Here is a 12,373-nt window from a genome sequence, read left to right on the forward strand (position 1 = left end):
AATGGTTGAATGGTGGACATCAATCGATCGCCATTACAGGTCGTCGCTGAAGGATATCATCAACAGTATGCGGCGCGATTTGGGGTTGGGAGACATGGCGGAGAGTGGCGACGAGGGGACTACCGGCGGGGACGACGAGGGCACTGGCGGCGGGGAATCTGAGGAGTGAGACAACGGTTTTTTTTTAACTATGTAATTTTTTTTAATAATTATGTATATTTTTTTGTACTATGTATGTTTTTTTTAAATAAAGTGGTTGCAATTTCTCCGTATTTGTGTCAAAATTTTAATTCTGTAAATTATTTAATTTGGTGAATTTGTGAATTTTTATTATTGTGGGAAGTCCGTCGGGATGTCCTTGGGGATGTCCGCCACTGTGTAGTGGGATGTTCTTATGACGTGGCAGTGCAGTGAGAAGTTCTTATGACGTGGCAGTGGGTGTTTTTGGGATGTCCGCCGGGACATCCGCACCTATGTGGATGCCCTAAGTGAATGTTATGAAACTCTATTTTTGTTGCCCTGATTGATGTGATATTTGTGTTGGTTGATGGATGCTAATAATGTTATATGATTTTTTAGATATTTGTTATATTAGATTTCATTTTCAGTCTTCAGTTTTTTTTTATTATTTATGTAATTTTGGGTTTTCCATTGAATTGATTTTTTGATTATTTTGGTTCGATTGGTTATAACTTCAGAAAATTTTATTTTTTGATTCTGCCCGATATGAACAAAAATCTAACTGAAAAGCGAATATTCATTCTTAGAAAATAAGGCCTCGAGTTTTCCGCCAAAATTGCAAGATTTCCGCGAGTTTGTTTGGGCTCACCGTTTAATTAGAAGTATTGTGGATTATCCAAATCAGTTAACTTATAAATATATACCATAAATTAATAATATTCAAACACTATTTAGATATTCTATTAATTATTTATCTAGTTTAAAATCTAGTACTACTATAATTTATATTTTGTTTAACAAAATCAAAATTTTTTGGACAATCATGATATGATTGTTTAGCATCATTCCACTTAATAAAATTAGTTCTAGGCATGCACACGGATCGGAAATCGCCGGTTCCGGTTCATGAACCGACGGTTCACGGTTCATCATTCCCATGAACAAGAACCGGAACCGCTGGGAGTTTAAAATCTAGTACTACTATAATTTATATTTTGTTTAACAAAATCAAAATTTTTGGACAATCATGATATGATTGTTTAGCATCATTCCACTTAATAAAATTAGTTCTAGGCATGCACACGGGTGAGCCAAATATAAATACATAAAGTATTATTCTTGGATGTGTTAGCTCTTTCTTTCAATATGGGATAAAACTCCTTATTTATAACTACATGATACATCTCCATTATCTTTGTTTATATCAGTTTATATCTTAACTATCTTCTATTATTATAGCTTAACAACAAATATAATTACATAAAGTATTATTCTTTAATTCTTTATCATTATCGATTTGTTTGTGTATAAGTTTATGTGTATATTAACTAATAAATACCATTATAATTTATACACATTAAGATAATAATTATTATACAAATTGTATTAATCTAGTGATAACTATAATATGAATAATTATTTATCTATATACAAATCATATTACTCAATAATTGTTTATTCTTATCTATCAAGAATATATTCACAAATAATAATTTTATTTATATAAACTATACTACATCTATTAGAATAAGAACTATTATACAAAATCATACTATTAGTCTACTACTAATATATAAACTATATTATACCACTAAACAAATCATTCTTTAGTTATCTATTTTTATCATTATTATACCAATTATATTAATTGTTATTTTTTCACATTTTAATCAATATACCGAGAAAAATTAACAACATACTTACATTTAAATCCAATTATTTGAACACGTCCACATTCTATAAATATACAAATTATTAGCAACATGCAACATTCAAATTTAATTAAACTATTCTAGTTGGTGCTATTATTATCTATAAATTTGTCTTAGAAAAAGAATCATAACAAAATTAAAGATAAAGTTAGTGAATAATAAAATGTAGTAAAAAATAAAGAAAAGTAGAAAACAATAAAAGTTTTGTATCCCACATTGGAAAAAGATGAATGAATGATCTAAATATGTAGTTATAAAAGAAAATACTTCAACATATTTTGTCCTACATTGAAAGTGAAACAAAAAATATTCAAGATGTCTCTATAAAAGAGAAACAACCAAGAATGGTTTATTAGAATTCTTAAAAGTGAGCACATTTAAGTCCAATTATTATTATTATTTGAAAACATCCACATTCTATAAATATAGAAATTATGAGCAACATGCAACATTCAGATTTAATTGAACTATTCTATTTGATTCTATTATTATCTATAAATTTGTCTTAGAAAATGAATCATAACAAAAATAAAGATAAAGTTAGTGAATAATAAAATGTAGTAAAAAATAAAAAAAAGTAGAAAACAAATGAAAGTTTTGTATCCCACATTGGAAAAAGATGAATGAATGATCTAAACATGTACTTATAAGAGAAAATAATTCAACATATTTTGTCCTACATCGAAAGTGAAACACAAAATTTTCAAGGAGGTCTCTGTAAAAGAGAAACAACCAAGAATGGTTTCTTAGAATCATAGGCCTAACAAATAAATATGAGCTATTATGAAATTATTATATATTATATTTATTTATTTGTAAAAATTAATTTTATAAATAATAATTTTTTAAAAAAATTTTATTGAACCGGGAGTTCGAACCGGTGAACCACCGGTTACGGTTCGTGATATTTCCGAACCTGAATCGGTCCACTTAAAAATTGTCGAACCGCCACCGCCAGTTCTGGTTCATGAACCGACGGTTCGGTTCAGTTTATGCATGCTGAACTAATCGGCGGTTCGGTTCGGTTTGTGCATGCCTAATTAGTTCTTTTTTCATCATAGACATTATTTTAAAAGGAAAAATTCAAAATTTGAAAGGCTGCAGCTGTATAGTAACGGTACAATCCAAAGAGTGGCAACATCACATTTTGGTGCGCCGATATCAATTCACCCATTCCTAATCCATACCCCTTATTTCGCCGAGTATATATCAAATCTCTCTCTCTCTCTCTCTCTCTCTCTCATCTGCTTGCTAAAATCTATTCCTCAATCACAGACATACAAGGGAGGGATCGCTATCTGAAATCCTGTTCTTGCATCTGCCAAGTCTGATATTATATCTGTCTACCACAGAAAGCGAAAGTATTGTGAAATTTAGTCTCATTTAGTCTCTGTCGGTCGAAGGTATTTTTTTCGTTCTGGGTTTCTTACAACCCTCCAATTAAGTACTGCATTAGCTGCTGTTTGAAGTTCTTGGAATTTTGTTTCAGATCATATTGGATTAGGGCTTCCCGATTTATTTCAAGATTTTGTTATTTCCAATTTCCCGATTTATTATTGACTTTTTAGGTGCCTTCTTGACTGATTCAATTTAGGGTTTATACTTTGCTTGCTCTGATTCCGATCCGAAAAATGTGGTCTTTCCAGTGTTCTCAAAGTTCTTTGCTTTGATGCGACGCTAATGCTTCTGAAATACTGGAATTTTTGGCACGATCTTTACTTCTAAAACCGAATTTCTCCTTATTTCTTTGTAATCCGCCTACTCGGGAAGTTGCATGATTGAATTGTGTGTTTTATACTCCGTATTTTTGGCACGATCTTTACAGAATTAAAGAAGATTTTAGGGGCAAGGTCATTACACAACAGTTTGGCCATGGAAATTTGAACATTATAATCACATAAACTTTTTTTATCCTTTATGCTTTTAGTTTTGGGGGTGTACGTGCTTTGTGTGTTAGATCCTGCAGTGGATAAGGTGGGGGAGAAAATATGTGAAAATCAAATTCATGAGCATTGGTAGTTTGTGGCCAGAATTCAAAATAGGGAAACCTAGCTGACATGATCTGACATTTCTAATTTTCTTCTTGTATTTCAAAGCAGTGATTTTTCTTCTTGTATTTCAAAGCTGTGATAAAAATTGTGAATGATTCAAGCCTATTCGCCACTAGCACGTTTACTTTTATGATTGGAATGCTGACCTAGAATTGTCCTGACTCCTAACCAGTGGTGACCCATATTTTGTGGACTAACTGTAGTATTTGTGTGATGATTTAATGTGCACTTGGTTATTCCAAGGTTTTGTCCAATGGTGTTTTCTTTCATTAGAGTAAGCTTGTTGATTGATCGAAGATGCCAATTACTTTTGCAGGATCCTGTTTGGGTTTAATTGTCCCAAATTGGCATTGACTGTTATTTTGGAAAGCAGCTTCAAAGATTACATTTTACGCAAACGATGGTATTGTTTCTCTTCTTGTATGTTCTTTTTTACATGCACAAATAATGTATAGGTTGAGTATCTGAGTCTATAGAACCTTTCCTCTAGGCAACAAACGAGAACCTTCCTCCAAATGTCATTAAACAACTGGCAAAGGAGCTTAAGAATCTCGATGAAACCCCTCCAGAAGGCATTAAAGTTGGTGTAAATGATGACAACTTTTCAGTTATATTTGCTGACATTGAAGGCCCTGGTACCTATTTTAAACTGTTGTCGTTTTTGTTTTATCTTATATCAAGACTCTTGTGTTTGATTGTTTGTAACCTTGCAGCTGGGACGCCGTATGAGAATGGCCTTTTCCGAATGAAGTTGATATTGTCACAGGACTTCCCACACACTCCTCCAAAAGGTCTGTGATCCCACACTTAATATGGGTACCGGTTGGATTAAGTCGTTCCAAATGCATAACTTATTTGCATTCTCATGTGTATTGTATGACCGCATATGAAACAAAGAGTCAAGCATCTTTTGTTACTTCCATAGACCTCAGTTTTAACCACATTCATTTCGTGAAACTATCTGTTTCTACTTATGGTTGGAATTTTATTTACGAATGATATAGTCGATGACTGGATTAGCTTGTAATATAAAAGTTGATATTAAGGGGTTCTTACATCTGATTATTTTTTAGTTTTTGGGTCTGTACATAAATGTGACTATTATAATTTTTTCGAGCTATATCTTCTGTCAGGCTATTTCTTGACCAAGATTTTTCATCCTAATATATCATCCGTTGGTGAGATCTGTGTTAATGCATTGAAGAGAGACTGGAATCCAACCCTTGGCTTACGACACGTTTTAATCGTAAGTCCTGTCGAGAATTGACAATATCCCGCAAGAGGCTTATGTTTCTCATTCGGTGTCTTGTTGCTGACCAGGTGATCAGATGCTTACTGATCGAACCATTTCCAGAATCGGCTCTAAATGAGCAGGCTGGCAAGATGCTGCTAGAAGATTATGATGAGTATGCCAGACACGCGAGGTGAGTTGTACTGTCACTGAAATATATACACGTGATTTATAATAAACATAAAAGCTGCTTGATGATGATGAAATACCTAAAACATCAGGCTTTTCACTGGGATACATGCTGTAAAGCCGAAGTCAAAGCTGAAATCCGGAGCAAATTCCGAGCCAGCTGCGTTGAACGTGGACCACACGAACACCTCGTCAAAGTGTGCTGATCAAAAGACTGCCATATCTGGTGGTGCTCCCCCGTTGCCCTCCCCGCTCGCCCCCAAAGCAGAGAACATGCAAGATCAGTCAGCAGCTATGCCGTTGTCAACTGAGGTAGTAGGAGTGAGTGGATCGGAAGCAGCTGCAGCTACGCTGAAGGAGGCTGCGCTGACAAAGGTTCCAGCAGCAGGCAAGAAGAAGATGGAGGCTAGAAAGAAAAGCTTGAGGAGATTATGAAACTGCTCTGTGTGTCTTTGGTTTCTTCTTTCTTTTAATCAATCTGTACTATAAAGATGGGAGCTTTGGATAACATATACGCCCATGTTCCTATTCTCCTTTGCCCTTATTTCTTTTGATAATTTAAAAGATGAGTATCCAATTGGAGTATCTAAATGCTATAGATATATCGATATTTTTCGTTTATGAGGGTTTGATTTGTGCCCCAAAGAGAATGTCTTTTATGTTTCAACTTAAAGATGCAATTTTGTTATTGTTTTGAAGTCTCTGTAAGTAGGAAATCAAGATATTCAAATCAAAGGCATTGTTTAAAATTACATGAAAAACTGCAGAGTATCTATCAGATTCATACGATGTTTCTTTCCCCTGTTTTATATCACAGCTGTTATACAATGATAAGCTCTGCACACATACTCTACTCTGCAGATAGAAATGAATTTAACACTCCATGAAATTTTGAAAAATAAAGCTAGTAAACAAGTTGTGGCTCAAACTCAGCAAAGTCCACTGAACCAGATTCAATGGGTTTCATGAGATATGCAGCAAGCAGCTCGTTAGCCAGAGCTGCAATGAGAGGGATCCTCTTTAGATTCTTCACCAACAGGATGTCGTCCGTGTCCCCAACTGCAAGCAGCTTTGTGTTGATCTCCACCATCCTGTCCAATTTCCTCTTGAACTCCGGGTTCTCAACATCCAGCACAGCAGGGAAGATCCTTGCAGTCGTGCGGTTTGTCTGCACGAACGACAACACAAGATATTAGATATATGAATCTGCAAAATTACTTCAAAAAATAGATATTTTACCTCAATTATAACATGCATGTCGAATTCCTTTGTGTCGAGGCCAATGCCTTCATAGAAAGCACTTCTTTGGCAGTCATTAAGGTACATTGTCACATAAACCTGCAGATTTCAACCTTAAAGAATGTAAGCAAACATGAGATGCATCATAAATCTCAAAGAAACAACGAGCAAGAAGTAGGAATTACAGAGAGGCAGAAGAAGCGGGACCACAGCTTCGCCTTCCAGTCATTGAGGAACTGCGGCTGAGCCTTCATCAGCGCAGAGAAGAAATCACCGTGGCGATTCTCATCCTGGCACCAGTTCTCGAAGTACTTGAAGATGGGGTAGCATTGGTACTCGGGGTTCTCCTTGAGGTGGCGGAATATGGTGATGTACCTCCAGTATCCAATCTTCTCAGACAAGTATGTTGCATAGAAGATGAACTTAGGCTTGAAGAAAGTGTATTTTCTGGCCTTTGTAAGGAACCCCAAATCCAGAGCCAAATTGAAGTCAGACAATCCTTTATTCAGAAACCTGGTAACAAGTTCCAACAAACCTTAGTTTCAGCAGCCTCTTGGCCTATCAAAAGGGACTCAGTCGAACTTACCCTGCGTGGCGCGCTTCGTCTCTCGACATCAGAGAGAATATTTCAGCAACCACAGGGTTAGTTTTCTGCCAAAGCAATCAACAATGAGGTCATTGAATCTAGTAGAAAAACAAGACTAAAAACAAAAGTAAGCCTATTATCCTGTCTAAAACAATGCAGTTGATGAAATTACAGTTGATAACCACTTAAATGATCAAATCCATCAAAATGAAAATAACTCACAGCCATTCTGATTATCCCCAAATTAAGCATAGGCATGTAACACAAATAGACTAAAACAAGGCTTAAACTGAATAGTAACATTAATCAGCTCCAACATTGAGCAATATAATACACTTGAATCAATCAATCCAAACAGGAAAATCAAGAAACACACACACACAGATAGAGATACCTTAAGCCTGCGGCCGAGCTCCTTGTAGAGAAGGAAACCGGAGAACTCAGCAGTGCAAGAGCGCTCCAAGAATTCGACAAAGATTTGCCTCAACGGGCCCTGCATCTTGTCAGCAGCCTCCTTGAACTCCTTATTCCTGACGAAGTGAGTCTGGTTGAAGTCGGTCTTGAACTCCTGCAGCAGAGCCTCAAACTCGGCCATGTTCAAGTTCGTGTTTATCTCCGTGTTGAAGAGCTGCTCCATTTCGTCAAAATCCGTGGTGTAGAACCTCGGCGTCAAAAGGGACTCCTTTATCTCTTGCTTCTGGGTCTTCTTCTTGCTGGCGACAGTAGGCGGCGGCGGGGTGGCCGTCGACGACATGTTCACGCTGAAAAATCTCGTCTTGGGACGTCCCGAGCTGCCGAATTTTGGGATGGAGCTGCTGAATTTTGAAATGGGCTTTACTAGTGCCATTTCTGCTGCCATTTTCAGCAGAAATTTCAAGTGTGAGATGTTTAGTTTTGGTGGTATAGACGCTGGCGATATATAATTTGGATGATCTAATCTCATCCAATGACAATCTAGTAGTTGAATTGGAGCCTGACACGTGGATTTTCTTATTAGGCATCTCGATTCTCATTTTGTTTCAATATTTATGTCTCCTACTTTCTCTCCATTTTTTCCTTGCCTCTACTTTATGTAGCACATTAAAACCTGAAATAAGACTTTTTTGTGGTCGGATGAAATATATTTCAGTTATTATTAACTCAATAATCCAAAACAGTGTATATATTAGCCTCCGAAAAGAATACTATGTTTACAAAATACACACAATTTTTTCTCAAAAGCAAAAACAACAAAAAGCATGCATATGAGCCAATGCACAGCTTTGTACTGACATGATTTATCCCTCATTCTGCTGCAAGATTGCTCTCAACAACATTGTTTGCGCTGTAAGGTTGAACACGTCGAAGAAATCCAGCTACAGCGGTCGTCGTCTCATCAAACATGGAAATAGAACAGTTTAGCATCTTCATGCTTTGCGATGTTGAGATATTGTGGCATCACAATTGTCCACATGGTTGGCTTCAGTTTCAAAGGCTAAGCTATTTGTAGACTCTGTCGGGTCTCCCTCAGCAGGAGTAACCAACGGGCTGCTGGAGTCGGATCTTTCGCTCCCTTCCTTGTGTTTCATGTGGTCTTCAATGTCATCGAATTCAAGATTGCGTAGAAGATCAGGTATCACAATGCCGTTGCTGTCAACAAAACTCGATCCCATCTCTATATCTATTTTTTCCTTCTTGCTAGTGATATCTCCCATGAAATTCTGGTCCATCATTTCCATGACCTCGGCCTCGTCTTCTATGACAATTGCGCGGAAATCATTCACAGAAGGTGGGATTCTAGAGAAGAACACTTCATTGAAGTTGCTAATCATCCCTTTATTGTAAGGATTCTCCTTCTTAACATACCGATACCTGAAGTTCTCATACGTCGTCTGCACACATGAGGCGTAGAACAAATGAAGAAAAGCACAGAGGATGTCTAGTCTCTCAAGCCAGACTTAAGATTCGAGTAAATGACCTATTACCTGGTTGGTGCTGATCAAGTAGAAGTGGAAGAATGTTAGACCGCCTACAAACCAAAAGGTAACGAAGCAGTAGAGGATGAGAATATCCGACAAATAATCCGATGTCATTGCTTTCCACACGGTGCCTTTCCTGGTGACAATATTGCACCATGAAACAACAAAGATGTAGGCGCACAAGAGCGTTGATGTTGATATGAACATGTAGAAGAATCTATAATTACGCTGCGGATACAAATGAAGAAGATGATGATCATGTTAGTTTCACAAGAAAATTATAATCAGAGTAAATGCACAAAAACCAATTCACCATTGTGCTAAACGAATAGAAAAATACTCACTACACCAATGCATTGACCAACCCATGGACAATGATGATCAAATCTCTGAACACAGTTGTTGCAGATGGAGCAGTGTGATGCACGGGGAGGGCGGTAGAGCAAACATGTGTCACAAAATTTCACCTGGACTGTGTGTCCATTTACAATAACATCCTTTGTTCGGGGAAGTCTCAGATGAGGAGTTCTACCGTTCACCCACTCCATTGAAGGGGTGTTCATTTCGATTGTCTCATCACACTCAGGGGGCTTTTTGTTTCTAGGAACAATCCCGGGATCTCTACTAGATGCAAGGAAGAGAAAAAGTATATCCTGCAGAAGAAAAGGAGAAAGAAATTCATTATTCTTTTCACTTTCGTTCAGAAAACAGTTAGTTTACAGAACTTTACATCCCACAAAGCCCCTATCGATAATCCAAATCACCTAAAAATAGAATCTCATATAAAATTTACAAAACATAGCTATCACCAATATCAGTTACTGTGCCCGTCCCCAATATGTTGCCTAGTGAGTCTCAATACGAGGTAAACTTGTGATCATGTCATCACTTCATTATACCTCAACGGCAGATGAGCAGATCTAACAAACAATGATTAAATGGTAATTTTATTACCTCAGCCTAAATCAGGAGAAAAAGATAAGCACAGATAGGAGAACACATCCTAATGAGATAATTATACCACAGAATCTAGTTAGGCTTGTAGAGAATGCAACAAATAGTGAAGCACGTTTTTACCAAGCATTCATGTTATAAGCAGTGCAACTTCTAACATAACACATTTAATCACCTTAACTGCTAATGCTAGGTCACATCTTCCAGTTTTGATTCGTATCAATAGAATTTAGCAAATTTAAGGATAAGTACAGCTCAGGTAAGAATAAGAACAAGTTTAGGATAGCTTACCAACACAGTTAGTACTATAGCCACAACGAGCATAGCATACCAAGGAACGGCATTTTTATTTTCTTTGAGCCGGTGCCTAGATATGAGAAATAACTTTATACAAAATGCAATAGCTGGACTTGCAATCATGAAAGTGGATAAGAACAAAGAAGCCACATCAGGTCCAAAAATCAATCTTCCTCCAAAGAAGAACCTCTGCAACATCAAAACCAAAATCTCCATATAAGTGCTTGATTATACATAATTGTGCCAAAAATGTCATAAAAAGGAATCAAATATATAAGAGAGATGGACACACAAAGAAATGCACAGCCATTCACTAAACACCATTCACATTAATTTCTGAATTAATCAAAAAATCAATTACATTTTCAACCCAAATATATGGAATCCAGAATTATGAACTCCAACTTGTGAGAATGTAAATTCAGAAGATAATACCTCAAAACACAAATCCAATAATTATAGCACTGTACTCATACAAGTGAGTCAAATTAAGTAAAAAACCACAGTTCATCACATCAAATCATCAGAAAATGAGCTTCTCACTCATATCCAAACAATCAATCAAAACGGCAAGAGGGCTTACATTACTTCCTCTCCAAACTTGATAGAGCCTCTTAGTTTCAGGTTTTCCGAGGTCCATCAGTCTTCGATGACGGAGAAAAACCCAAAACCCCAATTCAGATTTTTCTCTCAAAATTTGATAACGAAAGCTCCACTCTTTCGTTATTTGACAGCAGCCCACACACGAAATGACATTAAAGATTCTAAAAATCGTGCCTTTTCACTGTCCCTGATCAATTGTTGCATACACGAACATGTATTACAGAGAGTGGTGGGTGAATTTCAAGAATCGTTATATGGGGTTTGGCGAGGGAGAGAGAGAGAAGTAAGAAATGGGATGATCAACAAATAGCTGCCATTTGCCCTCTCCACACGGAATTTCTTAAGCCTAATGTTTGCTTGTTCGTCTCTGTCTCTATTCTGTGAGTTTATTCCGCAAAATATGATATTGCAAAACGTAGTTAATTGTTTTTACCGTTTAAATCAAAAATGAATTCAGTAAAAAACTTAATTATTGTGAGTATATTTTATTAGAGTCAAATGATTATCTTCTCACTCTATAATAAGTAATACTAATATTTTTATCTATCACAAATTAATTTTTTTTTAAACGAGTAAAAAAAGTTAATAAAATAGTGAGTAAAATAATAATGTGTGGACATCCAAAATAACCATAATGGATAAGTGATTTAACGACGAACAAAACGAATTAATATATAAAGAGGTAGGAAAATTAAATAAAATATTTTTGAATTAAATTTACAAAATATACTTTTATGATCAGCCATGGTGGTACAACTTTATATTTTTTTGCTGGTGGCGTATGTTTAAAATGAAAAACATGAATTGATTAAATATTACTCTCCTCCATTGAAAGTGTGCGATAATTATCTTGTAAGCTATCTTAGTGTTTATAAAGAGTGTGTCCTTTAATTCTTTTGTAAAACACTCTTTATTACTAGTACTAATTTATTTTCATGATATTCATGTTGAAATATAGCATGCACTTATGACACGTCTTAACCCGTATTTGCTTTTTATCAACATTTTCTTCACAAACCAAATAGTAGTAGTAACATTATTAAAACTTTTTACTCTTTTACTATTAACAATGTACACTAGTCACTTGTTTTACATTTTTACAAGCGAACGTGCAGGCACAGCATTCATATTTAAAATATTATTAATTTTAGTTAAGTATTAGAGCATGCACAATAGGAATAGCCCAGCAATAGCTCAGCTATATCTTAGCCACAAACTCCTCCTGCCATATCATCAGCCCTAAAAATCCTCCTGCCACATCATCAAGACAAGCAAATAGCCCAATCATAGTCCAGCCATAGCCTAGCCACATCACTCAAAATTATATAAATAAATAATTAACAATCACACAACATACGGAATTAAATTTACGA

At 35.9% G+C, this 12,373-nt stretch overlaps 3 protein-coding genes across 3 annotated transcripts; 1 reads left to right on the top strand and 2 right to left on the bottom strand.

Annotated features, from left to right (window-relative positions):
- The first annotated feature begins 3,082 nt into the window (after positions 1-3,082).
- Positions 3,083-5,984, top strand: LOC121795795 (ubiquitin-conjugating enzyme E2 22-like). Its single transcript, XM_042194407.1, has 7 exons — positions 3,083-3,295; positions 4,260-4,346; positions 4,434-4,578; positions 4,657-4,734; positions 5,077-5,189; positions 5,264-5,367; positions 5,456-5,984. Exons 2-7 carry the CDS (start codon positions 4,344-4,346, stop codon positions 5,796-5,798), a joined length of 786 nt encoding a protein of 261 aa, XP_042050341.1. The 5' UTR covers positions 3,083-3,295; positions 4,260-4,343; the 3' UTR covers positions 5,799-5,984.
- Positions 5,985-6,072: 88 nt separating this feature from the next.
- LOC121795794 (magnesium-protoporphyrin IX monomethyl ester [oxidative] cyclase, chloroplastic-like) lies at positions 6,073-8,087 on the bottom strand. Its single transcript, XM_042194406.1, has 5 exons — positions 7,583-8,087; positions 7,189-7,253; positions 6,788-7,115; positions 6,603-6,701; positions 6,073-6,531 (listed from the first exon to the last, which is right to left on the bottom strand). Exons 1-5 carry the CDS (start codon positions 8,045-8,047, stop codon positions 6,268-6,270), a joined length of 1,221 nt encoding a protein of 406 aa, XP_042050340.1. The 5' UTR covers positions 8,048-8,087; the 3' UTR covers positions 6,073-6,267.
- Positions 8,088-8,332: 245 nt separating this feature from the next.
- Positions 8,333-11,377, bottom strand: LOC121797379 (probable protein S-acyltransferase 4). The gene is made up of 5 exons (XM_042196133.1): positions 10,981-11,377; positions 10,392-10,586; positions 9,491-9,799; positions 9,153-9,374; positions 8,333-9,059 (listed from the first exon to the last, which is right to left on the bottom strand). The coding sequence occupies exons 1-5, from the start codon at positions 11,035-11,037 to the stop codon at positions 8,595-8,597; spliced, it is 1,248 nt and encodes a 415-aa protein (XP_042052067.1). The 5' UTR covers positions 11,038-11,377; the 3' UTR covers positions 8,333-8,594.
- Positions 11,378-12,373: the final 996 nt, after the last annotated feature.

Source organism: Salvia splendens, chromosome 3 (assembly GCF_004379255.2).
Source record: "Salvia splendens isolate huo1 chromosome 3, SspV2, whole genome shotgun sequence".
Taxonomy (NCBI): domain Eukaryota; kingdom Viridiplantae; phylum Streptophyta; class Magnoliopsida; order Lamiales; family Lamiaceae; genus Salvia; species Salvia splendens.

Excerpts from the sequence above, each read along its gene's own strand:
- LOC121797379 (XM_042196133.1), bottom strand. The coding sequence starts at position 11,037 with ATGGACCTCGGAAAACCTGAAACTAAGAGGCTCTATCAAGTTTGGAGA. Across the intron at positions 9,800-10,391 it reads CTATAGTACTAACTGTGTTG|GATATACTTTTTCTCTTCCT; the intron begins GTAAGCTATCCT and ends TTTCTTCTGCAG. Across the intron at positions 9,060-9,152 it reads ACTTGATCAGCACCAACCAG|ACGACGTATGAGAACTTCAG; the intron begins GTAATAGGTCAT and ends TCATGTGTGCAG.
- LOC121795795 (XM_042194407.1), top strand. Across the intron at positions 4,735-5,076 it reads CCCACACACTCCTCCAAAAG|GCTATTTCTTGACCAAGATT; the intron begins GTCTGTGATCCC and ends ATCTTCTGTCAG. Across the intron at positions 5,368-5,455 it reads GAGTATGCCAGACACGCGAG|GCTTTTCACTGGGATACATG; the intron begins GTGAGTTGTACT and ends CTAAAACATCAG.
- LOC121795794 (XM_042194406.1), bottom strand. The coding sequence starts at position 8,047 with ATGGCAGCAGAAATGGCACTAGTAAAGCCCATTTCAAAATTCAGCAGC. Across the intron at positions 7,254-7,582 it reads AGCTCGGCCGCAGGCTTAAG|AAAACTAACCCTGTGGTTGC; the intron begins GTATCTCTATCT and ends TTGCTTTGGCAG. Across the intron at positions 6,532-6,602 it reads ACATGCATGTTATAATTGAG|ACAAACCGCACGACTGCAAG; the intron begins GTAAAATATCTA and ends TCGTTCGTGCAG.